Source organism: Bombus affinis, chromosome 13, assembly GCF_024516045.1.
Source record: "Bombus affinis isolate iyBomAffi1 chromosome 13, iyBomAffi1.2, whole genome shotgun sequence".
Lineage (NCBI taxonomy): Eukaryota > Metazoa > Arthropoda > Insecta > Hymenoptera > Apidae > Bombus > Bombus affinis.
In genome coordinates, this window is record NC_066356.1 from 2681883 (window position 1) to 2708821 (window position 26939).

The 26939-nt window shown below is 36.0% G+C and overlaps 2 protein-coding genes across 4 annotated transcripts in view; one reads left to right on the forward strand and one right to left on the reverse strand.

Annotated features, from left to right (window-relative positions):
- Positions 1-15627, forward strand: part of LOC126923294 (neuronal acetylcholine receptor subunit alpha-7-like) — a 178420-nt gene extending 162793 nt beyond the window's left edge. For all 3 annotated transcript variants that reach the window (XM_050736616.1, XM_050736614.1, XM_050736615.1), the window contains one exon: positions 817-15627. In XM_050736616.1, coding sequence (XP_050592573.1) covers positions 817-984 — 168 coding nt within the window. In that variant the 3' untranslated portion in view covers positions 985-15627. The remainder of the gene's footprint in view (positions 1-816) is intronic.
- Positions 15628-16478: 851 nt separating this feature from the next.
- On the reverse strand, positions 16479-22139 carry LOC126923296 (acetylcholine receptor subunit beta-like 1). The gene is made up of 5 exons (XM_050736618.1): positions 21723-22139; positions 21484-21620; positions 21056-21210; positions 19882-20926; positions 16479-19761 (listed from the first exon to the last, which is right to left on the reverse strand). The coding sequence occupies exons 1-5, from the start codon at positions 21778-21780 to the stop codon at positions 19597-19599; spliced, it is 1560 nt and encodes a 519-aa protein (XP_050592575.1). The 5' UTR covers positions 21781-22139; the 3' UTR covers positions 16479-19596.
- Positions 22140-26939: the final 4800 nt, after the last annotated feature.

Consider the following 26939-nt stretch of genomic DNA (forward strand, 5'->3'; position numbering starts at 1 on the left):
TGGTAATTATTATAATGGTAATTGTGGGGATTGTCGTATAATAATCATGGGATTTTCAATTTTTCATGGGGCTAATTATACGCTGAGTAAATAAATTGGTCCCAGAAGAGGATAGTAAGAGGGTTTCGAAGTCACAGAGCGATCACAGTTCAAGAGGGAGTCTATCTGTTAAAGGATAAATTAGGACTTCCGATGCTTATTATCGTGATTTATATTAATGCATTCGACAGAGCAGCAAATGCGCTCGACGTAATTTCAAACGTACACGTGGGATTCTCAATTATATATTAATGTTTCAAGGGACGCGCGCGCAAATGTAAAGAGCGAAAGATACGAGTTTAGGGGTTGATGCACTGGCAACTTACTTTCGTTTTAGATCGCAGCTTCGTCTCTTAAAATATTCATGTATAAACATCTTCTATTTAGTGAGCGATGATGTTACACGCAAATTCATTTTTATATAATTTATTATCAGTTTCGTATTTATTAATTTACTCTCTACAAAGATACACGTGTTGGACACTAACCGATTAAAACTTTTAGACCGATTTAACGAGTACCATTAAAACTAATTATTGAAAATCTAGATTGATTAAATAAGTGGAACTAGTCGCCAAGCGATAGTAAAAAATACTGATCGTTAATCTGTTTAATCAAAAATATTAATCGGCCACACCGACCCATAACCTGTCTAAGGATCGCAAAGCATATCCATTACAACGACAAATATCCCATTTCCTCTAACACAACCGCTTTCATGAAAATCGTACTTCCTGAAAACGAGCGTCATACATCATACACGGCTCCTTGTTCCAGATAATCACGGATCAACTGAAGAACGAGGAGTTGAACACCAAGGTGACGAACGACTGGAAGTTCGCGGCGATGGTGATCGACAGAATGTGCCTAATCATTTTTACTCTGTTCACCATCATCGCAACCATCACCGTCCTACTGTCGGCGCCGCACATCATCGTCACGTGATTTAGAAAAGTACAGATAGCCGACTACACGTTGGCGGTCGACGAGGATCGTGCGTTGCGCATCGGTGCGGACGGCGAGGAACGCGAACATGACGACGACGACGACGACGACGATGACGACGACAACGACGACAATGACGATGATGACTACCACGATCTGGTCCATGCTAGGATTACGCGAACAACGTTTACAACGATGTTTCTCCTACGCTTGGTTGTCCAGCTGATTGGAAGTCGAGCCTCAGAGTCATGTGTTACGCCCCGCTTCGGGTGATCCGCACTGTTCATAGGAAGAAAATGATACGAGGACACTAGGCTCTCTGTATTATTTACGATATATATATATGCATACGTAAAAAGAGATACTTATATGTATACATATATATATCTTTATGTAGTTCATTCGAAGAGGACGCCTTAGAAAGACACGTTGAAAATGCGCCTACATAGGCGCGTTAAAGGAACACTGACACGCGCGCGCGCGCTCACACCTACATGCACACACGATCGCATACAAACATGCCGGCCACGCCGAGGTATGTGCATCTCTGGCATTTGTTGTGCCGCGATAGGGATGGAACGCGAACGATCGCGAGCCTCGAGTTCCCTTCAGTTCGAGCTGACGCAATTTTTTGCGGAAAATTGGATATATGCAACATGCTGACGCTGGACTGACTAGTGAAGCGAAAGTAGTTACATCTTCCTCATATTTTTTCTTCGTTGCATAATTTCTATCAAAATCATCCAATTTCAGGTTTATCAAACAAATATATTTAAGTTTTCGAATGTTGGAAATTGTAATTCTCTTCTTAATCGCAGTGTTAATTTTAATCCGATATTTGGTAGCTGGGAAATATTACGTTTTATTCGTTTTCATGGATATTACTTTTCCTTGCATTCTTGCGATAGCGAGAATAGAGAAAAATATCTTTGTTATTGTTGTTCTTATTGTTAAGTTATCTTAAAGTGTCGCTTTTGAGTAAGACAACTTGCTATCTATTTAACCACGTTGTGGAAAGTATTTTATTCTTTGAAAACTATTTCGCTGAAGTGGCGTGACGAATAGTTTGACTAAAATTTTAACGAAAACATTCGGTTTTGAAACACGCTTCAGTAATCGTTGCATGGGATGCAAATAAATCTGCGTACACGCGTGTGAAACACGAACACGCATACACGTACACGCACATATACACGCATACACACGCAAGAGACAGAACATAGAAACAAAGAGCACCGAGAACCGTCGAAGGGTTTGAATTTGTTAAAGAATAAATCGAGTTGACCGGTACGGTCCACGATTACGAAACGATTTTTCGTTCGATTCTCGTACGACCGTACCAGCCAGAGGATCTCATAAAAAACGAGAGAGAAATATAGAGAGAGAGGAAAGAGAGATATACAAACAAAAAAGAGAGAAGCTGAAGAAGGGTACACCGCTCCTTTTATTGTGCTTAAAAGAGAGAAGAAGGTAGAGAGAAATAAAAAAAAACAGAATGGAAACAGACGAAAAAGAACACACGATTAAGAGCAAAGCGCACACGTTAATATTCTGAAAAACTGAAAAAGCAACAAAAAAAGCAAAAAAAAAAGAGAATAATAAGTAAAAATAATAACTACACACAATGAACTGCCAAAATGTTTCAAAACAATGCCAGTGAATTTTATTATCCGTATCACTAGTAAGTAAAATCGATGACAACTTAAATAAAACGGGGGATTTATACTACGATTATAAGATGGCGTACGACAGCGCGGCGTTTAAAACAAAAGAAAAAAAAATAAAATACTGTTCTTTGTTAGCTCGTAAGAGAAATCCGGCGTAAGCAAGCGGAAACAGTGAGAGAGAAAGAGAGAGAGAGAAAGAAAGAAAGAAAGAAAGAGAGAGAGAGAGAAAGAAAGAAAGAAAGAGAGAGAGAGAGAGAGAGAGAGAGAGAAAGAAAGAGAGAGAGGGGGAGAGAGGGAGAGAAAGAGTGACGACGCGGATATATGAATGACTTCAGATGAAATGATGACGATGATAACGATTGACTTAGCGCAGCATCTTTCTTCATTTTCACACGTTTTTTCCCTTCTATCGGCGGACATCGTTTGTTGTTGTCCCTCTGTACACGCTTGTACAAGCGCACACACGGTACATACTCTCTCTCACACACCACCAACACGTACATAGACACTACGCACTCCGTTGCGTTGAATTTCACACACGTTACACACCCGCTCCACAAATGTCTCACACTTACGTTAACACAAGACGGACATGCGTACACAAGCAAAAACTTTTTCAATCTAACGTTCTAGGGAGTCAGGCTTTCGCATCCTCGAGATTCTCGCGTGACTCCCGGCGAACTCGACGTTCGCTATCTAGGTAACGAGGCGTCTACCTATCACAATCGGATCCGAGATTCGCAACGCGATCCAAAGCAACTCGAAGCTGTTAGTGTATATTTACTTTTTTAAGTCGAGTTGCCTTCGAACGATGCGAATCTCGAAGATCCTCGATGGACGAGCGACCGTGTGGTTTCCTTTCGAATATTCCCGAACGCAGTCCGGTTCTGGGTACTTTCCCTTCGTTCTTCGAACCAGCAACCGACTCGATTCTATGCTATTCGACTGTACGCGAAACTGAATATCAAGATCTCGAGCGATCGCACAAGTCTGATTCTTGAATAATCTCTTGCTATTCGACCGCACGCTACTCACCCTAAATGGCCAAACCATTTGCAGTTCGTCTGTGAAAGTACCCATGTCGGATTATCCGTCAACGGGCGCACAGCAGTTCCGATTGATTTTTGCTGTTTGTCGCTGCAAAATGGGATCCCTTTCCTACAAAAGTATATTGCAAGAACTTATGAGAGATCGATAGTTATGAAAAGGGTTGAAAAATTGTTATTCAATGCGTATCGAAATTTACGAATAAACAAGAAAAAATTGTTTTCAAGAACGATTAGTCTCGCTGCATTGGTATCCGCATTAATTAGGAATTGCATCGTGCTGAATGATATTTTTTATCGAACGTCGCGCTTCGTTTAGTTTCATAGTGAATATTTGTTTCGACGATAAGGTAACAAAATCATTTCGCCAGGCTTGACGTATTTTCGAATCTACTCGAATCAAAGCTACTGTAGTAGATAAGTTGTAACGTGTACTACACGCGATCGTCGTTCGTCTGGTAGTGTCTCGTCGAATTTTCTGTCGACCACGAGTCGGGAAGCAGGAAACATTTTAGTCAATATATAAGAATGCTCAGTATTTAATACGATATTCCATTTACTATTTTGACTCGTGACCAGACTCGAGATTCGAGACTCGTAGATGCTCGAACGAATCGACGTCGCCGGGAAATAGCATTTCCTTTTCGAGCTGTAAGAGTCACCATATTTTTCGAACAACGTTAGATTTCATGCTGTACATACTTCGTTAATTTCAATAACTCGACGGTTTTGTTTCACTTCGACTCGTTTCAGGATCAGCTTACATTGGAACAACGTGGTGCCATAGTTTTGTTATATGTGTAACAAACTTTTTTATTTATTACAGTTTAATAAAACCTCGTTACAGTTTGTTTTATGTAATAACAATTTGAATATTCCATGTTTTGTGCAACCTACTTTAAATATTTAAGAATAATTCTCCTAAATGTATTAAGTAATGAATGTTTAAAAGTTAGTTTTATTATTTCCTGAAATTATACAAACCGACGTTATTCCAATGTGATAAAAGTTCAATTAGCGCATTATCTACATTTAACTAACCCGCGCATATACCTAAATTTCCACGACCTCGAGTGATCATCTCGATTAAAAACAATGCATACGAGAAGGATATCTTTAGACGTAGGAAATTAATCCTAACATTCCTCAGTGTTTAATACGAGCACGAAGCACGTTACAGAACCAAACCTTAGCTCCCTTAGAACCGAATAATTTATTCCTCTCGCGAAAGAATAAAACTGAAAAAACGAACGCTCAAAAATGCAAAAAATAGAATTAAAAAAACAAAAATAAGCAAACGCAATCTTGTAGACTGTGTTAAATAAACAAAAACTGGAGAAATACTCGACAACTAACATAGACGAAGAAGCTTGTCAACGCAACTAGAAGAAAAGAAACATCGGAATCTCGTTAACGGATAGTCTCGCAGGCGGGTTTGTTAAACATATAATAAAACGAAAACAAGAAAAAAAAAACTATAGTACGTTTTGGCCATTGGCATTGACGCGACAACCAATCACGTTATCTTCTAAATACTATTATAATGGTTACAAAATAATAATTAAAAAAAAAAACGTTGTTAACGATGTTAAAGGAACGATTTAAAATGAAAAAAAATAATAGTACGTAGAGGATATAAACTATAATTGATAATGCCTCGATTGGTGGAATAACCATTCTCGATCTTTAAATCAGCTAACTAATTAAACTTATGAATTAAATTTAAAGCACTTAATGGTTCGCGCCGGAAGGTTTTGTTAGAATACAGTACTAAGTAGGGAAGACAAAAAAAATATTAAAAAAAAAAAAATACGGTTATCTCAAGTGAGTGTCATTAGGAAAGCAAAAGAATCGCGGAAAAGATATTAACAAAGATAGTTCGGCATGCCACAGTGTCGAGTCAAGTAAAAAATGAAACGAAATAAAAAAAAAAGAAAAAAGGAAACTTAATAACATTAATACGATGAATTATGCGTTTAAATGTCACGGTTTCAATGACTTCGTTTCGCGATGGAATCTTTTTTGAACGTGTTTCCTTCTACCCAGCGACAGCTGCAAAATCAAGGATAGCCAATCGCGAAACGAAACGACTCTCCGTGGTTGTTAGTTCTTGATTCTTTTCCGCAAACACGTTTGCTGTAGTTCAAGTTGGTGGAAAGAGTCGCATGGCGACGATTTATTGTTAAAACGCGACCGATTCGAGCCCTTCGTTAGCCAATTTGAATTTTCAAGCAACTTTCAAGAAATACCTGCAATGATTGATTCACAAGATGTAAGAGCTTTCAGAAGTAGATAACATTAAATTATGCTTCGAAATATGACAAGCTTATTCCTATAGCTTCTGTTACGCCATGTAAAAGTATCATGAAGTACGCGAATATGTAATAAGCAAAATCAGAGTTACCATACTATTGTTATTTAATTACAGCAGATAACGATGTCTATCGAAATTTTTATCAACGGGACAATTTCCACGGTGTAATGTGATTGAAGCTGCTATTGGCAAACTGTGAAGGAAGAGCATTATACGTTCTACAATTATAATTATAATTCGTTTCACGAGAGTTAATATCGGTTTATGCGTGGATGTACACCTTTTATAGAATACTGTAAAGTGTCCCATAAAAACCGGTTGCAAATGAAGCAATTAGGTGCACGATATGTGTTCGATAAATTAATGAAATTGGCCTGCGAACGGCTCAGATTTGTTGCATGTCGCGACGGTGGCGTTGAACGACGCTCCCATTTTAATCGTATTTAAACGCGTTAACGTTAAGCGAGCAAACACTAATTGTTAACGGAGAATTAACATCCAGCCTATTGATATTACTTATTATTGATTAGTTCTTACGCGAGCGTGAAAAAAATAATCATAATAATAAAACTATTCGGGAATATAATCGTACAACGCACACGCCGAATTTTTCGCGTGCTACGAAATCTCAGTTGGATTATTCAACGGGTGACTTGTTGTTGCAAGAGAAGGGAGAAAATAATGCATAGAATTGCAGTGAAAGAAGGAGACACAACGCAGCCCGTATTTAAAAGAAGAAGTTCCAACGTTCTAGCGAAGAGAAATAAAATAAAATAAGAAGTAAAGGCGATAAGCTGTTCGATAATTAAGAAATTATATACTCGTTCTGTGAAAAAATTTACTTGTTCTCACATATCGAAGTCAAGTTGGAATTCGAAACAAGTTGCTCACTGAACAAAAAAAAAAAAAAAAAAAAAAATGATTTAAAGATATAAATGTTAAACGAGGAAAATAAAAGGTGAGGATGAAGAATAACGAAGAAAAGTATAAACTAAATTCGTTGCTCACGAATGCTCATTTATTGTTTTTATCCAGCGCGGTTCCAGTGTTGACGAGATATCGTAAACCAGCCGCTTAGTGAGAATAATTAATGTTCGAGTGTACTACTTTCAACTATCACGCTCAACGTTCAAGCATTTAAGCTGTTCACGAGATTCAGGGTCTTAGAGATTAATTAGACAAAACGGTAGAAAAATTGTCGAGACGTTCGTAAAAACTAAAACAGAAGAAATGGAAACACTAATTCGTAAATTACAAGAAAAGGATGAAACAGTGGTAGAAATAAATAAACGCGCAGACACCGGGAAAAGGGAGTGTTCTCTTTCACATTTCGGGGATCTTTTCGTTTGATCGTTTTGTTCCGGGGGAAATAAACGTTACACGTTGTATTTACGTACTACGTAACATGTATCGATGAGAAAAGCATAGAATATCGATATTAATCTGTAATTGAACTAATCAAACCGACGAGCGAAGAAAATAAACGATAAAAATAGGAAAGAGAAAAATGATATTTAAATTCAAGCGGACTGTGACGACCTATTCGTTCTTTTTCTCTTTTTGTAACAATCGTATCGATGATTACGCTGGTGCGATAGGGTGATTTTAATTGCACGTGCTGCAAAAATATTTCCACCTTCTTGAACTCTGTGAAAGAAAACGAGACGCGAGAGCTTCTTTTCGAAAGATTGCTGCGTTTGCTGCGTGATATATTCTTATCACGCAGCAAACGTCGCACGACAGTGACACAAAAGTAGCTTTCTTGTGCGTGATCGAACGATATCACGGCTATAAAACAGAGGCTCGTCGTGCTTTTTGAAAAATCGCTTTCAAAGCGAAATAGAGTCCGATCTAAAGACTCGATCATCGTTTGAATTTCTGACGAGCATTTCTCCGTTCGAAGTAATATTTTCTTTTATCTTTATCTAGCAGCTCGACTACGGGTAACGGTTGCAAGTTTTCTTTGAGCGAAACTTCCGAATTAGAACAAAATTTTTCTTCCAGTTTATTCTCGATCCCCTTTACAAGGAAATTTCTCTTTGCCGAGTTTTTCAATAGAAATTATTCCTCAAAAGTTTTCTCGTAGAGCGAGACGTCAGCTTTTTCATGGAGCGATTGAATTTTCCTTTCAAGAAAAGTTAACAAGCATACCTTGGACGATTTACACGGAATAGAATATTTGGCATAGTTGTATTATATTTGAAACGTGATTTTTAAAACAGTGACGCCCTCGAACGTCTAAAAGTAGCAGCCTACCATCGGGACATAATAAGATTTTTATTTAAAAACGAATCGAGGAGAAAAGACGGAAAAGTAAGCGGAAATAAGGGAGGGAAAGGGTTAAAAGAGGGAAACGGACGAAACGAAGAAGCGGAATTTACAGAAAAATAACGCAACTTGCGCCTTTGATAAAAAAAAAACAAGAATACATATATGTATTAAACTCAGCTTGTCACACGCGGGGTTATCATTATAAACTATTAATCTTATAATAATTAAAAATAGTAATAACGGTAAAATCACGAAGGAGGAGAGAAACAATGATAATATTAATAATAAAATTAGTGCTAATGATATTAATACTGATAACAATAATAATTATAATAAATAAATAATAGCGTAACGGTAACGTATTAATTATTAATTCTCCGCCTGTGCGAAATGTTGAAAATTTTTCTTTCTACGACGTTATTAATCTATGACTAAGGCGACTTCTATGAAGAATCATTTCCAATAACGAATAAAGAAAAAAAAGGGAAATATTATATGGTTAATAAGAAATTTAAAGAAAATAAAAAAATGCATTATAAAGGTTGGTACGCTATTAGGATCGTAGTAGCGCATATGTACAGGGTGATACGATTAAAATGTATTTGGACATCGATATGGCGTACGATTTTTCGAGTGTTCTATTCGAGTAAATGTGAACGATACTGTTAAAAAAGAAAGAAAGAAATATCTCGAAATAGGAACGAGATCGAGAACGTAGAATCGATTATGAAACGATTAAATTTAGAAAGGGGCTAATGTGTCGATGAAACTCTTAATCATACGCGATTTTGTACTGGCCATTCAAATAACAAATAACAAAGTATACGGATGATTAAATTTTAGATAAAATCCTGTGCAGTTTCAAGATGAAATTTTATTTTTCAATATAGTTCTATCGAATTATTCTGGATGATGCGAAATTTGAATTTCACGTAGAAAGAATCGATTTATAGATTACTTTGAGATTAAAGAGGGCTCGTGAGAGCTTCCTGTAAGAGTCAAATATATTCCTCCGTCAACGTTGCCTTAACTCAAAAAATATCCTCGAAAGATTAACCCATTGTCTGAAAGAAACACTCTCTGCTGAACAATGGCTCGATTACCTTCAACGCTCGAAACGTCAGACATCGAACGCAAGATCGTCGACAAGTAGCCCCTTTCGATCGCCCTACGACGTAGAATCCATCGTGGAAAATAAAGAAAGAGAAAAAAAACAAACAAAGAAATAAAGGAAATAAAAATCGAAAGAAAGCAAGATTCATCGACCATGTCAGGTCTTCGAAACTTTCTCCTACACTTTGTAATCTTTTACTCGACTCGTAATTCAATCCAAGCATTTTAAGGAACTTATTAAGGTAACCGGTTAGAAATAAAACAAATAAGATTGCTCACCGAGACACCATGTCGTTTAAGTGTCACAAAGACAATCCCCTCGGAACTTAAAAGCGAACGACGAAAATTGTTGAGATGTTTGTTGAAAAAAACGAACATTTTTCTTCTCTCTCGATGTATGATATACTACCTCTACTAACACTACGCGAGATATCGATAACTGTTTCTAGGTGAAATTAAATCGATCTTAATCGTTGCGAACGGTATAACACCGATTTACATAGCCAAGATAAAAAGAGAAAAAAATAAAAAACGACTGTAGCCTGACGTAATTTTAACGTGTAAGGTCTATTATACTTATAGCACGTCAAAGTCTTCCGCAGTTAGTCTCCAAACAAGTAGTTACAAGACACACGGAAAAATGAAGACGCAAAAACACACCAGATGAATTTCTTTTCCATATTCTTTCCCCTCCTTTCTCTATTTTTTTTTTTTTTTTTTTTTTTTCACTACTGACCTTCATCCGTTGTTCCTCGTCTTAAAAAGCTCTGGTGATATATGTATATTTGCTGAACGAACGCTTCTCTGATTAACTGTTCGAAGAAACGCAAGTCCCCTTGAACGATTATACGGAGTCCAGGGTTTTATTGATCGGCTGATTGATATTTAATTATGGGAACTTAGTAGGGAACGTTTCTCTCACGGTAAAGTAGCGATCGTGTCACGTTCCTTGTCTTCAAGCACGAAACTGTAAAAGTACTGTGATCGATGGAGAATCAAAATTGTATTTGTCAAATTTAAGAGATGCTTGCGTTCGTCATGTGATTCGTTTTTGTAGTGGATACTGAGAATAAGGAAAAATGAAAAGTTGAACACGAGAAAGAAACGTGAAAGGAAGAAGAAAGCGAAGAATCAGACTTTATCGAGCCGTTAACGAAACGCGAACGAAGCGCGAGAATTTTTCTTGTAACATAAATTGTGAAATGCGCTTTATTATTGTAGGTCCCTAAACGCTGGAAGGTAGGTAGAAACGCTTAGAAATTACGAGCGCTCGAGCAAAGTTGGAGAAAACGTTACGGAATGTTTCAGCGAAGAGAAGTGTGTATATTACGCTTTGTAATTAGTAAACAAATTTTTTTTCGACGTTTATCGCGCGTTGCACGAAGACACTCGAAAGATCGACGACCCTTTGTCCCATTTTACTAGATCGCTCTTTATACGCATAAAGTATACAGCAGGTCAGCCGAAATGAAGTATAAACGAAGAACAAGGTTGACGTAATTCGCATAGAAGACGTAATAATTATGAAAACGAGGAGAGAAAATGTATAGTATAGTCTGCGGTTTTCTCATTTCTAGGACTAACGTTGTATTCAACTTGGAATGTAATTAAGCGAAGTATTTATCGAAAGAAGTTTTTTCGTTCCTCGTAAGAGAACGTTTCGTTACGTTACATTAAAATACAAAAACTATTCTTTACAATTTACTGTAACTTGCAAGCAACTTTTCATACATACTTGTACTTTCTTCTGTAAATATAAAGTCCCGTTATTTCTAAACTTGTGTACCATTGCAATTCTCTTTCTGATTCTATTTATTATAACAAATCAATGCTTAAGTTATTGGTAAAATCAAATTGTTTACTCGTCACCTGCATTTTTTTTTAACAAAAACGAGTTATATTAATTTAATAACAGTTTGATTTCTGTTACAAATATTCTGTAAGCTTAAGACAAACGCGTGACAAGCAATAAACTGAGCAATAAATACAGTACGGATATAACTTGAAGAAAATACACAAAACAGATACTGTTTTTACTAAAGTTCTGATCAATCAATAGCAAAACGGTCGGTACATTTCAAACTCGAAAATTATTTTAGATTTGGAGCAAAACTTATACTATCAAACGAATAAATTTTTCTTGCCAAAACTTACTAAAAGCCACACAGGTGGATGAAATCTGATAAAAAATCAGTTTTTCGCCCCACCTCGCCATTTCGGCTGAACTTCGTGTATACGTATGAATGTATACATATATATATGTGTGTGTATGTATATATATATATATATATATATATATATGTAACGCATATACGTACGTATATTCTCTTTAGATACGTATTGTGAAGAGATTGAATTAAAACTACGGCGAAAGGTAGCGTGTAAAAAATAAAATCGGCGAAAAAAGACGCGGAGGTAAAAGCTAGAAAAATTGAAATTGTTGCTCGCAAATCAGTCCCCATTGTTATACTCATTGTCAGCGAAACGATAATCTGTGCCGATTTTTCACGGACCTTCCCACGCTCGACATCGTTTGAAGAAAAAAAAACATTAACCCCTTCCCCTACTCTATCGAGTCAGACTCGCGATGAAGATTTTGGCCCAAACATGAATATCGCGAATCTGACTCGCGACTAGATACTTAGGCCAAACATAAATATCGCGAGTCTGACTCGCGACCAGATACTTGGGCTAAACGTAAACATAATAAGCCGAGCTCGCGGACTGTTTTTTTGCCCGTTATCTATTTAGCGTGCGTCGATGTCTATCGCTTGGGTCCGAGTTTCGTCGAACTAAATGGCACGGGAAGGGGTTAAGGACGTTCATCGTCCCGCTGCTTTCTTCTCTACTTTCTGCTCGATTTCTTCTTCCTTCGACGATATGAACCGCGAACGAAGTCGAGACGTGATATTCTCAACGCGCATAAGATATCTGTTATTCCGCACGTATTTTAAACACGAAGAAACATCGAAGAATCGTCGCATAACCCATGGCCACATCCTCTTGCTGAATGGAATCGATTAACTTCGTGCTTTACCACTTAACACGTATTCACACGTGAAATAGCAGACGATAAAAGTCTATACGTTTGACGTGAGCTTGAAGAATTTTTACTTTCAAAGATGTAATTAGAAAACTGACTAAGAACCTACCATTAGATTTGAAATTTGTATAGAATTTATCATGTCCAAGACGAAGTAATTGTTAAAACATTTAAAAGGCGAAACAGTTTTCTTTCACGTTCAACTATTTTACATGGGTTCGTAAAATGAATTAGCATAAATATTCGCGGTCTACATATAAGGCAACAAGTTAATCGACCTCCATCGAAGCAACGTGATCACATAAGGGGTAAAAAGATCGACGACGATTATGATGCTGATGAGGTGTTAAATGCGTGGAGTGGCGGAGTTTCTTTTCTCACGATTCACTGCCGCGGACTTCATGGCAGTGTGTATTATTCAGAATTAGGATAAACGATTAGCGCGGACACGCAATGTTCAAGTGCCAAATTTTTAGCTATCTCTAGCTCGTAATTTATCGCGCCTGTCAAACCCAGCAGACGCTTAATTAGCGCGCGCGCAAAAGAGAGAGAGAAAGAGAGAAAGAATGTGTGTGTGTGTGTGTGTGTGTGTGTGTGTGTGTGCGCGTGTGTGTGTGTGTGAAAGAGAGAGAGAGAGAATCGAGAGTATTTCACAAAAGAGAGAAATTATTCGCATTGGCGACTGAAGTCGAACGGATTTGTATAGAATAGATCGAGACTGTTTAAGAGATTCGTTGTAAAGCGATTAAGGGATTTAGCGATGGAGTTTCGATATGGCGCATTCTTCTGTACGCGAGTCGTGTAATTATGGAATGTGCTACGAATGATTCGAAGGATTTTTGAGTAACTGATATTGAAATGTACCTGTTATTTTTTTTCTATTTTTGCAAAAAGGTAGAAATATTGAATTCACTTGCGATTTTTATTCAATTCAGTTCTGATAATAATGTCTATCGAAAGAAGAAATGTTATGGATACAAAAATATTATTGACGTTATTATCGAGTCGAAAAATTGCCGTGCTATTTTTTAATTTGAGGAAAGTTCAATGATTGCTTGAATATCCTTTCGAACGGTCTTAAAGTTACCATCGAATTTATGTATCTTCCTGAATTATTTTGTTGGAAATTTGACTAGCAAGATAAACGCTCAAAACGTTCATGAATATGTATCATTGTTAAGAAAAAATCAATAATTAACATATTTTTACTGCGTTCAAAAGTTCGACTGAAATTTTTGCAATCTGTCGTGATTTTCCGTGTGCGAGAAGTCGCCGAGCGGTACTCTCGATGTAACGGACGGAGAAAGGAGGAAATTAAAAATAATAATAATATATAAAAGAAAATAAATAAACTTAAAGAAAACGCGTCACAGCCAACTGAATTTAAAATGAATTTTTACAAAGGGACGTTTGTAGTACGGCCGTAAGAAGCAACGTGGACGACAAAGGGTTAAAAGTCAACTTTCGAATTAATTTTCGAATAGGTAACTCTCGTTCCCTTCATTTCGAAGAACAACAATAGTCGGCTCAAAAAAATTCTCACACTCTCTCACTACAAAACGATTCACCGTTTGTAAAATCTCCTCTGTTTTCCTTCTTTAAACGATCAGTAGTCGATAACCGAGTCGAAGAAATGGAAAGAAGAAATCACAAACAAAAAAAACCACAAGCCGATAAGGTTCATGCTTGAAGACAAATACTAGGAAACGAAAGAAAGGAAGGAGGAAAAAGCGGAAAAAAGAAAGATATAAAAAACAAGGATGAATAAGTTCTAAAGTCAAAAAAGAAAAAGGGGAAAATACAAAGAAAAAAAAGGAAGAATTAAATGTGTACTATTAAAAAATATAATCTCTACGCATATTTAAAAAGATACTTGAATGCTAAACGCCAAATATTCGTAATACACACCGATGGGAACTAAATAAAAGCTAAACTAAATCAATCAATAATCGAGTAACTGAATATTAAACGCTAGCCTGTAATCAATAGAGACTGTAGTAATATTACTTCGAACAGTAAATTATAGGGGTGATTCAAAAGATAGTTTACTAGAAGTTAGGCTCGAATTTTTATCGAGATCATTTTCTCTCTAAACTAACAGAAAAAAAGCTAAATATGTAATTATCTCAGAACAATCTATCAAACTTAACGAAGCCAAAAACGAAACGAAAAGAAAAATATGATAAAGGACCGTAGCTGGGGATGATTGATCTTAATCAAGAATTTAAAATCGAACCGAATATAAGAAGAAAAACGATTCAAGTAAGACCGGTGTATAAAAAGCTTGCCGTTGACAAAACAGCGACACAGACCGCTGAGATATGAATGCACGAGATCTATTTCTTCTCTACCTACGCTCTTTTCTTCCCTGATAATATATTTTAACGAAGGATCGTCTCTTTATTGTCCACCGTTACACCAGTCGTCGAAGTCATTACGAGGTTAATAGAAAAAAAAAGAAAAAAGTTTGTGCGAGTCTAACGAAGGATAACACAGAAATAATATTTCGAGCCTGTGAATGCGTGAGCGAGTGAGAAAGTTGGTGAGAAAGGGGGAGAGAATGAGAAATAGAAAAAAACAGAGAATGTATGAGAGAGAGAGAATGAGAGAATATGAGAGGGTGAGAAAAAGGGGAGAGAGAAAAAGAGAGAGAGAGAGAGTAAACAAGAAATAAATGAGAAATAAAATTTGCGTTACCCGTGCAAATATATTATATAGGAGGAAAAAAGAAAACAAAATATTCAAAAAAGGAGAAAGAAAAAGAAAGAGAGAGAGAGAGAAAGGATGAAAACGATACTCCCTTTTCCGTAGACCCTGGTGGGACGATGCAATTGAACCTCGATCTCACTTGACTTTTAATTATGCCTCGACAACAGCCTGGCCTGATAATAGTAAATTCACATTGAAGAACATTAAGTAAGATAATAATAATATTAATAATAATATTAATAATAATAATGATGATATTAATACTAATAATAATAAGAGTAAGAATAATAATAACAATAGTACTAATACTACTAATAATAAAAAAATTTGTTATATTTCTACGCTGGGCTCTTTTTCGAGGCAGAAACGTTGATCGATATGAAAATCCCTGTTAACTGGTGAGCACATAATCGCCGCATTGTAATATTATTAACATTATTACGTTATTATGAAATTGTTGAAATAAATGAAATGAATATAGACATCTTTCATTTACTTCCTTCTTACATTCTCCATCGATCATTCTTATTTACATCACTATTAGGTGCAATGCATTTTGATTTAGAAAGAAGGTATTCTCGATTCTTTTAATAATTTTTATTTCATTGTAAAAAGAATTACCTATGAACCTATCTCAATATTATGTCTAGTAATAAAAGCCCAATGTTTCGAATCAACATATTCGCGGTGTTTCTCATGCATAATAAAGTACAAAATTTTTCGGCTCAACAATGCGTTTCATATTCTTACCTTTTCCTTATATATTTATACGTAATACATAAAGATAGACTAATGTACATTCACTAGTACGATCATCTTCTTCTCTAGTAGACAAGAGATTTAACTGTGTTTCGTCACTTAAATTTTAATGATTTCCCATCTTCGGACGCTCATCTTCAAACTCCTTGTATCGAAAACTATTTCATAAAGATTCTCTTTACTACTTTCACGATGATTGTACGTTAACTCGCGATCATTTTCTTCTTTTTTTGAAATTTTTGAAATTCATTCAACGTTCGTGTTTCTCAAGCGGTTTGGCAATGTTTAATATTACAATCTAAAAATTTCATAAGAACGTTTTAGAATCTAAATAATCATTAATAACGTTTAATTAATTTATTCCTTAATTCGAGATAGTGCTTCTGTGATTTTATGATAATTTAAGATACATATTATCTAAAAAGGAGAAACAAGTTTCGTTCAAATATCAGTTGACATCGATTAAATATCGAATGACAGAAATATCAGTTATGTTTGAAATTAATGATGCAACATTTGTCAAGTTTGCGTGCATTTGAAATGGAAGGAAATGAATGAAAAATTTGGTCAGGTGTTTATTAATTAGCTCTAATTGCGTTTGTGCGATAAATTCCAATACGTTCATTTGATTGTTGTAACGCTGATAAAATAATTCGACTTATTCAATTTTAACGATAACTAGATGTACAGTTCAGGTGGAACAAGTTTCGAATTGCTACACGTGAGAACCAATGAGAGAATCCACAACTTATGGTATTATCTTATGGTATTATCTGCCATTAAAAAAATTCTCTTCGTTTAATTTCGATTTATTAAACGAATATTTATTTCGATTAAAATCGTCTTGATCTAACGAGAATTCGCTATATTAATATACATTAACAAAAATTACGTATTTCAATAGTATAGCAAGATAAAAAAATTTAAAAACATTAAATCCAAGATACAAACGTATAAACAATAACATTATGTTAGCGCAATTAATTTTAAAATATCCCTATATACATAAAATGACATTAACCCCAGAATATCCGACATCACTAGATACATTCCTTTTTCTTTTAATGGTCGCATTTATTTTTACTTGTAATAATTATATACGTGTATATCCACAATAGTCGCTAAATTATCAAAACTTAACGGATTATCATCGAGTGGTTATAACCTGGAAAATGTTAAAAAATGAAAAGCTATGAAAAAAAGACACAAAAATCAATTGCATTAATATTCTAGGGTTAATCGAAGGTGCCAGTTGTAAGTTTTCTAAATTCGATTCTTATTTAAACTTTGATTTGCAATTGTAATAGGTAAGAAGTTATTCACAAGCAAAATACAAGAATTATTAAATACAGTCATCCATAACCCGATGACTATTTAAAACTGGCATCTTCAATTTCACGTGGTTCGTAAAATTTTCATTAAAATCGTCTCATTGTGATTCTCATTACACAATCACCCTTCGCATTCTCGAGTGAACAACGCTATAAAATATATGGAAGTAAAATGTATAGAAATCAATAAGCATCATCTAATTACTTCATTCTTGGGAGGACTAAATTCTAGTTATTGTATCTCGTTCAAGGAAGACACGTGTCACCCTATCAACTCGTTACTCTAATCGGGAATAGGTACTCATACACATCAGGTTCCCATACAAGCATCGAGGACAACGAATCACAAACGTTCAACGATGAATTTTGTTAAAACGCGGGCAATATTCTTTTCACGCTTGACCTGAACCTCAAAATCCTTTTCCATCGATCGTCCTTCCTTCACACAGAGTATACCCTCGCTGTAGATATTAAAATTTTATAAAAGTCCAGGTCGTTCAACCCTCGTGAAAGGAGATTGGAAACTAATATACGCCTTTCTCCTTTCACCGTTACGTATAAAATTATCAAAAGGACATGCAATTACCTTGAAGTGTTTTCCCATCGATCGATCGATGTGAATGATAACTTCGATTCGGAAAGAAATCGGCTTTGATCGTGCGTGGCTTAATAAGACTGAAATGCGTGTTTCGTTACGCTGAATAATGGAGATTAGTGAAATAAAAATCGAAGATCGTATACGTATTATATACAGTAACATCATATATAACAATGAGGATGATTCGCGAGGCACAACTGTAGGCGATACATATGAGAAAATCAACGATCGTTAAATCGACAACCATAAACACTCTTTGTGTATGAGACAAACTTTCTATTAGAGAAAGCAAGACCGTTTTAACAGTTTTCTGTACAATATACATGTAGCGTGGGTATCATATCTTCGTATATGACGTACAATATAATTTCTTACTTTTCTTCCCTTTTTAATAACGGTTAAATACGCAAGGCCGAGACATTGTGCTTTTAATGTGCGCTTCCGCGGTGACGTCAGCGAATCTGACCAGCCAATTTCTCCTTCCTTGTCGTTGTTTTTCTTTTCTTCTCTTTTTCTTTTTTTTTTTTTTTTTATTAACTGTTGAAATCTCTATCGAAGAATACAACTTTGTGATTCCATTGAAAAATTTGCAAAGAACTGGAGTGTGTATCAATGTGGAAATTATGTATAATTATGTATTATTTAATTAACTGACGGACTAATTGCAAAATTCTGTTTCTGAATTTCAGCGATATTCAAATAAAATTTGGACTAATAATTAATATGAATTAGATGAGAATACAGCGGACAACTTATTTTTCCCAGATATAAAGTAGAAAAATCAAATGTATCTGTTGATTGGTAAACGTTGTCACGGCCCTTCGATGTTTTGCGTCGCATGAATCATCAAACACGAGTCCTGTTAGATTATAATAATGGCAACGGTAATTCGCACGATTAATATCAAAATTATTTGATATCTACGCTCTATGCTTATTCTTAATCCCGACTAACCAATTACTCATCTAGGATTCACGGTCAATGGGATATTAATTTTAATATTAGATTCGCAATTTACATTTATTCCGCACTCGTTTCAGCATACTCATGACCAAGATTTTCAAGGAAGACAATTATAATCGTGGATGTAATAATGATTAACATAAGGAATAAACGAAATGTTTCGAACTAACGTGTGTCGTACAAAATATAAATTTCAAGTGGCGAATAATATAAGACTCGAAGAAAATCAGAATTCAACACGTGGAGTAAACAAATTGAAACAAAATCTGGTATATGATGTATTATGAATGAAATATATGTATGCAGTTGTATGACGAGTGCAGTTGAGCTTCGTTCCTTGATAGTTTCACGAGTGTAATATTTGAAACCTCGATAGTCGTTCCTCGGTATAAAATGAAGAAAGGATTGATCGTTATAAAAGATCCATGAAAATGTTGTTCCTGTTTCCACTTTCATAATATTAACATCGATTCGTGATCTTTTCATGAAGTACCTTTGTTCTTCTATAAAATAAATAGAAATCAATGATATTATACTTTGACAAATGAGGAAATGACTTTATCAGCAACTTTTAAGTTGCTACGTGAAAACGGTCCAAGCAACGTTTTTTAAATTTTCTATATCTATTCTTCGCCCACGCTTCGAGATTAATCTTTTCCATTTAGTGCTCGATTCGATCTACGATACTCGTGAAGTATACAAAAGAGAGAATCGAACATGACGAAAGACGAAAATAAAATGAAAATTATTGCGATAATGGCACGCCATTCCTTCTTTAATCGACTAGATTTCGTGAAATTACTTTCCACGATAGATTTCTATGATGCGATCCTGGTCCACGTACTCAAAAATGTGAGGTGCGTCCATCAAGATCCCAATGGTACCCGCGGTTGTCACAACGAAGAAAATGTAAAGCTGCAGTCGATCGATTACCATCGCCACGTACTTCCAATCTTCTCGCGTCTGAAACACGTGTACATATTAACAACAAATTCTCGTGCTTTTTACGTTCCACTGTTCAACTACATTCGCCCACAAGTAACAACCAAAAAATTGTAATGTAACGATCGAGCGATTCCTCACCTGTATGTACAAATCTTCGTTCCTTAAATGTTCAGCGATAAATTCGACAGCCTCCGTTGCCTTGCTGGCTTCCGGACTGAGCAACACAGAGTCTGAGCTTTCGGATCCTCTTCTATCTGCCAAACCCTCACCACCAGCGGCACTAGAACTGCTAGTCGTATGGTGAACCTTCCTATTGATCTTACAGTTCGGATGATGAAGATCGGATAGTTCCATCACTTCCATCTTCGATTTGGTCAACGAGGCTGGCAAATGTTTCGGCAACTCTGTGGGGCTTCCTGAATAGGTAGAAGTTGGTAACGTCACGTTCGGAATCTCCATCATCCACCTTAGACGAGTTTTCTTCGGTCTCCTCATCATTAATATCGTTGGCAAATACTTTAAGAATATTTTTCTAATTAGCTGTGGCATTCTGTGCGTCCGTGGTCCACGGAAGTTCCAGTTGATGATAATCACGGTGACGAGAATACTGACCGTGTTCATGATAAAGGTAAACAAAAGATACTTAGCGATCAGTGGAAGCACCAGAGACGTTGGAGGCAGAATCTTGCTGACTAATAGTAGAAAAACGACCAACGAGAGCAAAATACTGATCCCTAGCGTCACTTTCTCACCAGCCTCTGCTGGAAGGTAGAATACCAGCACGCAGAGAAAAGAGATAAGAACCGTTGGAAGAATCAAGTTCACCGTGTAAAATAAAGTTTTGCGTCTAATGATGATATAGAAAGTGATATCTGTTTCCGTTGGAAAATCGCCCTTGTAAGTGTTTAGGTAAGCTGGAACGTTGATGATATCCCAGGTACCGCTCTTCCAGTAGTCGGACAAGTCGACGAAATTTTTATTGTTGTACAAGGCTAGAGAGACTTGGTCGCCGTTGAAAGTCCATGATCCAAATTTCATGATACATGTTTGCTGGTCGAAAGGAAAATAAGTTACATCGATAGTACAGGAACTCTGGTAGATCGCTGGTGGAACCCAGAGAACGTCACCATTTGGATAGATCAGAACGTTGCTTTTGTAGCGCACCTCGTAGTTGCCATCAGCGCTGGAAATTGGAAAAGTTGATGGTTCTTTGGAATTGGGGAGTTTTTTTAAAGTGAAATTTGTACGAATGATACATGGATTATGGTACTGTAGCAATATATAAATACAAAAGTACAAAAAGGTTACGTACTTATTAAACAGTACAATATCCGGTTTCCATACTTTGTCAGGTGGTAACCTGAGAACTCCAATTCCACCGTAGTCTGCTTCATCCCATTGTAATTGATAATCCGTCCAAATAAATCTCAACCATACGTTCGATTTCATAATTTGGTTTTTCTCATTCTAAAAAATGACTCACATTCGTGTTTTTATTTTAGAACTGATATTAATCCTTTTCTATATAATGAATAATTCTATAAACTAATTAAAACCAATAGATAATATTTACATGACTCGTGCCGTACATTATGTTATAAGTAATGATATTGGTGTTCATAAAAAATTACTGAGAAGTTTTACAGAATAGTTTAAATTGACACTCATACTGCCTGTCACAAGCACCTTCACTTACAGTAAATTTTATCTTTAAAATATTCGAGTATCAAAGATTCTCACCACGTTAATCAGTTGCACGAAAGCAAGGCCGAAGTTCACGTGCACCTTCTCCGTCATGTTCTGCACGGGTCTGATGAGTTTGTTGTACCCTCTGAATAGATCTCGCACCAACCTCTCCTCATCTTCAGAGCAGAAACCTGAAGAACAATTTGACAATCAACATCCCAAACTCGATACCCAAGAAACAACTCAAAAAGAACAATAAAACTGATCACGTTGCCTAACTTATGACTGCTTACCAACGCAGAAAACAGCAGAGATGAGGAGAAAACGCGCGAGCCGCAAACAAAAATACATTTTTGGACAAGTTTCAGATGTCCCACCCGTAGACACCCGTAGACAATCCACAGCCACCGCCACAGATCAATATGAGTACGCAGACGCTGGCCAATAAGTGCATTTTCTCTCTTGCCTTCCGATCCACTGCCGCCTACCCTCTTCCATGCTTGCGAAATTAATCAACAACCCTTTCACACCGTTGGTTTCCACGCCCGAACTTGGTTTCTTCTCTTCCAATTAGATCTTTCCTGCACACAATCGTCGAAAAAGTGGCGTTACACTGGAGTAAGTGGATGTTTGGACTTGGAACGTGCGACTGGGGTGCGACACGCTCAGAGTTTAGGGGTTGATGGGCAGGGTTGTTCACAAGCGATACGCTTCACAGATGCGCAGTCTAGATGCTCGCTGCGCGGAGTCGGTTCTACTTTATCGAGGGATTCTGGACAAGTTGGGGCATTGACGTAGGGGTGGTTATCGGGGGTGGAATATTCGCGAGATTAAAGGATTTTTTGCTATTTCAATTCTTCCTTTTTTAATCGCTTTGATCTTTGATTCGGCTCAAAATTGGCTTTCCAAAGACGCAAAGGCTGATTATTTTTCGACCCTGAAAGGTTTCGAGATAGCGAGAAAGATGATCGCAAACAATTTTCCGTGATTTAATGCTAAATTAAAAAATATATCTGTTTTAGGTACATTTTAGGCTAGGTTTATTTTATCGGACTCGCATCGATTATAGATGAAAATTATACATTGGAAACTTTTAACAAGTACCGGTTGCTTAGTTGCATTTCCAGTATCTACAACAAATCAATGCACACAAAGTTACTGGAATTTTTAATAAAATACAATATACTTATATATTTATTATATATATATATATATATATATATATATATATATATATATTATATAAAAATGCAGATGTTACACAAGTGTTGTTTTCTATTCGATCGTACTCTGAAGTTTGATTCGTAATTGGTTACTGTACAATATACTTAATTCAAGACTACTTTCTTCGAAGTTGAAAATGATTATCGACAGAATAAGCAGCTGTGCGGTACTGCACTCTGTGTTCGCGTTGCGAACAATTTTGCAACAAATACATCCATTAAATTTCAAATTAGTAAATTCAATTAGATCATCCGAGTCAGATGTAGAATCTCGACGATCTATGTTTTGATTATATTTTTAGAGATCTATAGTAATGAAACAAAAAATAGTCAATTGTCGGTTTGAATAGCTCTTCATCTGAAAGAGACTTCGGATTCATAACTTATTTGCTGCCGCATTGTTCCCTTTTGAATTGTACATACAACCTCTCAAACTAATTACCGTGAAATTTCCTGCATTCCGCGTTTAATACGAACCTAAAATTGGCAGGATTACCAAGTTGTGTAGTAGAAACTCTGTCAGAGATACAATCATAGGTTATTTGGAAATAACCGATCTTCTGCTAACAGATAGAGATCAGTTCTCGAACGAGAGGAGCAAATTTGTGCAACCTGCAAGGCTGCCTTTTTGGATAAAGGATAAGGTAAAGAAGGACTTGCTTCAAAAGGATTATTTCAGAAAGAAAAGATTTGCAATGATATTTTATCAAGATCGGAGGATAAGATATTTGTAAGGTATTAATAGTTAATATTATAATATTAAATGAAATAGCTAATATCAAATGTATTAATAATTAATTAATAACTTATTGTCTGATTTTTTGTACAAAACCATTAGGTAAATGAATTGTAGGCTTGTATTTTGGATTTTACAAATAAAGGAATATTATGAAGAATGATGTTTATCTCTTCATAATTATTTTCATCATCGCTATTAACAAGAAACTAAAGCTTTGCGAATAATTATAAATTCTGGTGAGGAGTGTGGCTCGTTATTTATTCGAAAATAATTGTTCCCGACGGTTTTGATGACAGCTATGGGAATAATTATTTCAAACATCACGATGGAATGTACATAATAGAATTATCTTTTAGAAACTGTTAAATTCGCGAACATTCGCAACCTAGTTAACTAAGAAACATTCCCATAACTATCTAATAGTATTTAGGGTACAGTATGTGTTGTCAATGATTTCTCCCTCTCTCTCTATCTATCTATCTTTGTCTCTGTCTCCCTTAAAACAAATTATATTGTACCAGTTGTATTTGAAAGAGTTAAAATAGACTTTTAATTTAGTAATTATAGGAATTTCTGGCTGACCCAGTTAGCAAGGAGATAACAAACAGCGTCGAACGAGTCTCATACGTTTTTTAAGCCAGAACACAAACAGCGTTCATCAACAAAATCGAGCGATGTAACCACGATACATCCCAATCGATCTCGAAAATGATTCGAAGTTCGATTCGCGATTTTATCACTGAGCGTATCCTATTCCTCTATAAGGTTTCGCAACTTATGGAAACTATACTTGCCCAATCCGATAACCGCACGTCGTATGCGTATTCAAACGTGAAAAAATGCGCAGTGGAAAGTTCTGTCCAAGCAATAACCGCGCAATTCGTAAAATGCTCGAGACACGGGCAGATTCTAGAAAATCGGCAATCTGCTGCGGTCGATCGTGGTATACCATAACGTTCTACGTTTGTGTACCAGATCCCGTTGGCATGGTATGGTGAATTCGACCGGAGTTATTGTTATGTCAAACGATGTGAGTGCACCGCGTATTGTTACGACCGATCCGTTTGCTGCTGCAAAAAGAGCACAGAAGAGAAAACTGAAAAAAGGGAGAATATATATAATATAAAAAAACTAAAGGTACGTTTTTTTCGTTTTTAGCTTTATATACATTGTAAAGAGAGAAAAGGAATGTATCTATGCACGGGCGCGTATACAGAGTTCTCGTGTGTGCCACAGACGAATTATTAAAAAAGCCTTTGTCGCGGCACTTTTGCCCCGTTTTTATATTTAAACATCCAGCCAGAGTGTTCGACTCAGATCGACCGAGCCGAGAAGCTACAGCCAGCAGCTTTTTCACCTGCGATTCGTGGCTAACGATATTTTTTTCATCGAAATACGTATATCTATACACTATATACGTTACATAGACACGATACGTAACGCGGCTGTGAGCTTGCTTTCAAGCCAAAAAATGGCATTTCAAACACTTTCTATGCTGGTCATCAACTGCATATTACTGGAGAACAAAAACTAGGATAGAACGGATGTTACTATAAAATCTTTTTATCGTTGTGCTTGGTACTCATAATTAGAATTTTACAAGTTACGAAATACATTATAACGTTTTTGTGCCATCATAGATTTCTTAGTAATATATACATATATACTTGTATATTACTATTATTAATATTTTCTTGAAGTGTTTTCTCGATTATGATATGCGACAGATTTAGGCCGTGTTTTTAAGAAACTAGCATTGATTAAAACATTCGATTCAACGCCGAGTTACAGAGAGATAGACTCTGTTCTAATTTTTAAAATTCATCGCCGTAATCTGGTCATTAGTGCCGAAACAAAACCGTTTATACGTTTGACGAGTCCCGATTGTTCCACGCGAGATTTCTTTGGGCCGAAATTCCTTACACTCGCAAAGACTGTTTAATTGACAAAGTTTTGTAACGACGAATTATGTATTCCATCCAGTAAAAATTCTTATTTCAAAATTTGCAGTTCTTCCTCGTTAACTGTGTTCTTGCTATTCATTGTTCTATAAGAACCTGATACGAACACATTAAAATACGTGGATTAACGAGAAGCGTAATATAAAATTTTCAAACTCCTCTGAATTTTTAATTAAACCTCCTTAATATGTTCTATGAAATTTAAAAGTTATTATTCATATCACATTTTCCGAATTGTATTCCACCTTCGTGTCATTGTGCTACGCCATTTTATATCATAAAAATGTTTTTGAAATAGAGTAAAACATAAAAGCCAATGGCACGAATATTTCGTTTATTGTTATCCACCGATATTAATTTAATTCCACATCCAGTAGAAGTTTCTCCATTGGCGTAATATCATCTTCGGATGAATCTTGAGACAATCGGTGATTTCGTAAGAGCAAAGCTGCGTCTGCAGAAACACGTAGGATATGTGCGTAATGGAATTCAGTCGGATAGGAACACGTCTTTAGTACATACTGTGACTCGAAAGCAAACAATTTCGACAGACAATTTCTAGTCGAGACTTGTCTGCTGGTATTTTAGCTTTATGCGGGCCAATCGAAAACCGCCGATGTTAGCATGAGCGGTCGCGTCGGGTAAAATAAGCACAAATCTAAGAAAACTCGATACAAATTAATCATTAATAATTATTTGCATCTATCTCTCACAAATGGTCGAACGATAGTAATGAAGACATTTTTCTTTGTTGTGATAGTTACTTTGTCGGTACCTCAATTTAGAAATATCAATAAAGTTTTTTAAATATCTTTTACATATTAAGCACGTTTTATGCGATATAACGTGTTGTCAGAGATTAGAAGGACGCAGTTTCCATAGTAAAGCCATCGAAATCTTTGTAGTTAATTGAAGACATTGAGGTACTGCTTCTGGATCAATAGGCAAACGATATTCAATTAGACAAAGGGCTTAAACGTTAACGAGCTCGAGATTTCGCCTTTGATATTACCCTGACCCAGATACATCAGGCCAAATGATAATTCTAATGTTTCAATTAAAAAATGAAAGGTCGTTGTCGAAGGATACAAGGAAAGTATTATCCGAGAATGCAAACGTCTATATATTAAAAAAAGAAAAGAAAAACAAAGATATTCTATTATTCGCATTTCTTCTGTAATAGTGTTTTCAATTCTAGTCGGCTTTCAAAGGTATTTAAATAACCACTCGAGATGCTTCTGTCCAAAAGTCTCAGTTGCAACCAAATTTCAACACAAAACAACTTTCATTCAACTAGGTAAAGTTTTAAAGCCAATATATGTAGCAAATGTAACATGTTAGCAATCAGTTGCAAACTTTTACTGAACGTATACCTAATTTTCCAACGATGACTCTATTCGCGAAACGTAAACTCCAAATTTCTTGCTCGTGCCGAAAACTAAAAAATAACATTCGTTGAAAGCAACAAATAATTTTTCGGACGGAAATGATTTAATTCGTTAAACGAGCAATCGATGAGCGAATAAAATACATGTAGTGTGCGTATTGGCTTTTTAGAGAGAAATTATACGAACTCATTACACACAC

Bases quoted from the DNA above. Each gene is read 5' to 3' on its own strand.
- LOC126923296 (XM_050736618.1), bottom strand. From the start codon at position 21,780: ATGTATTTTTGTTTGCGGCTCGCGCGTTTTCTCCTCATCTCTGCTGTT. The intron at 21,211-21,483 runs GTGAGAATCTTT...GTCATTTTTTAG, and splicing joins TCGTGCAACTGATTAACGTG to AATGAGAAAAACCAAATTAT. The intron at 19,762-19,881 runs GTGAGGAATCGC...CACGTGTTTCAG, and splicing joins ACGAAGATTTGTACATACAG to ACGCGAGAAGATTGGAAGTA.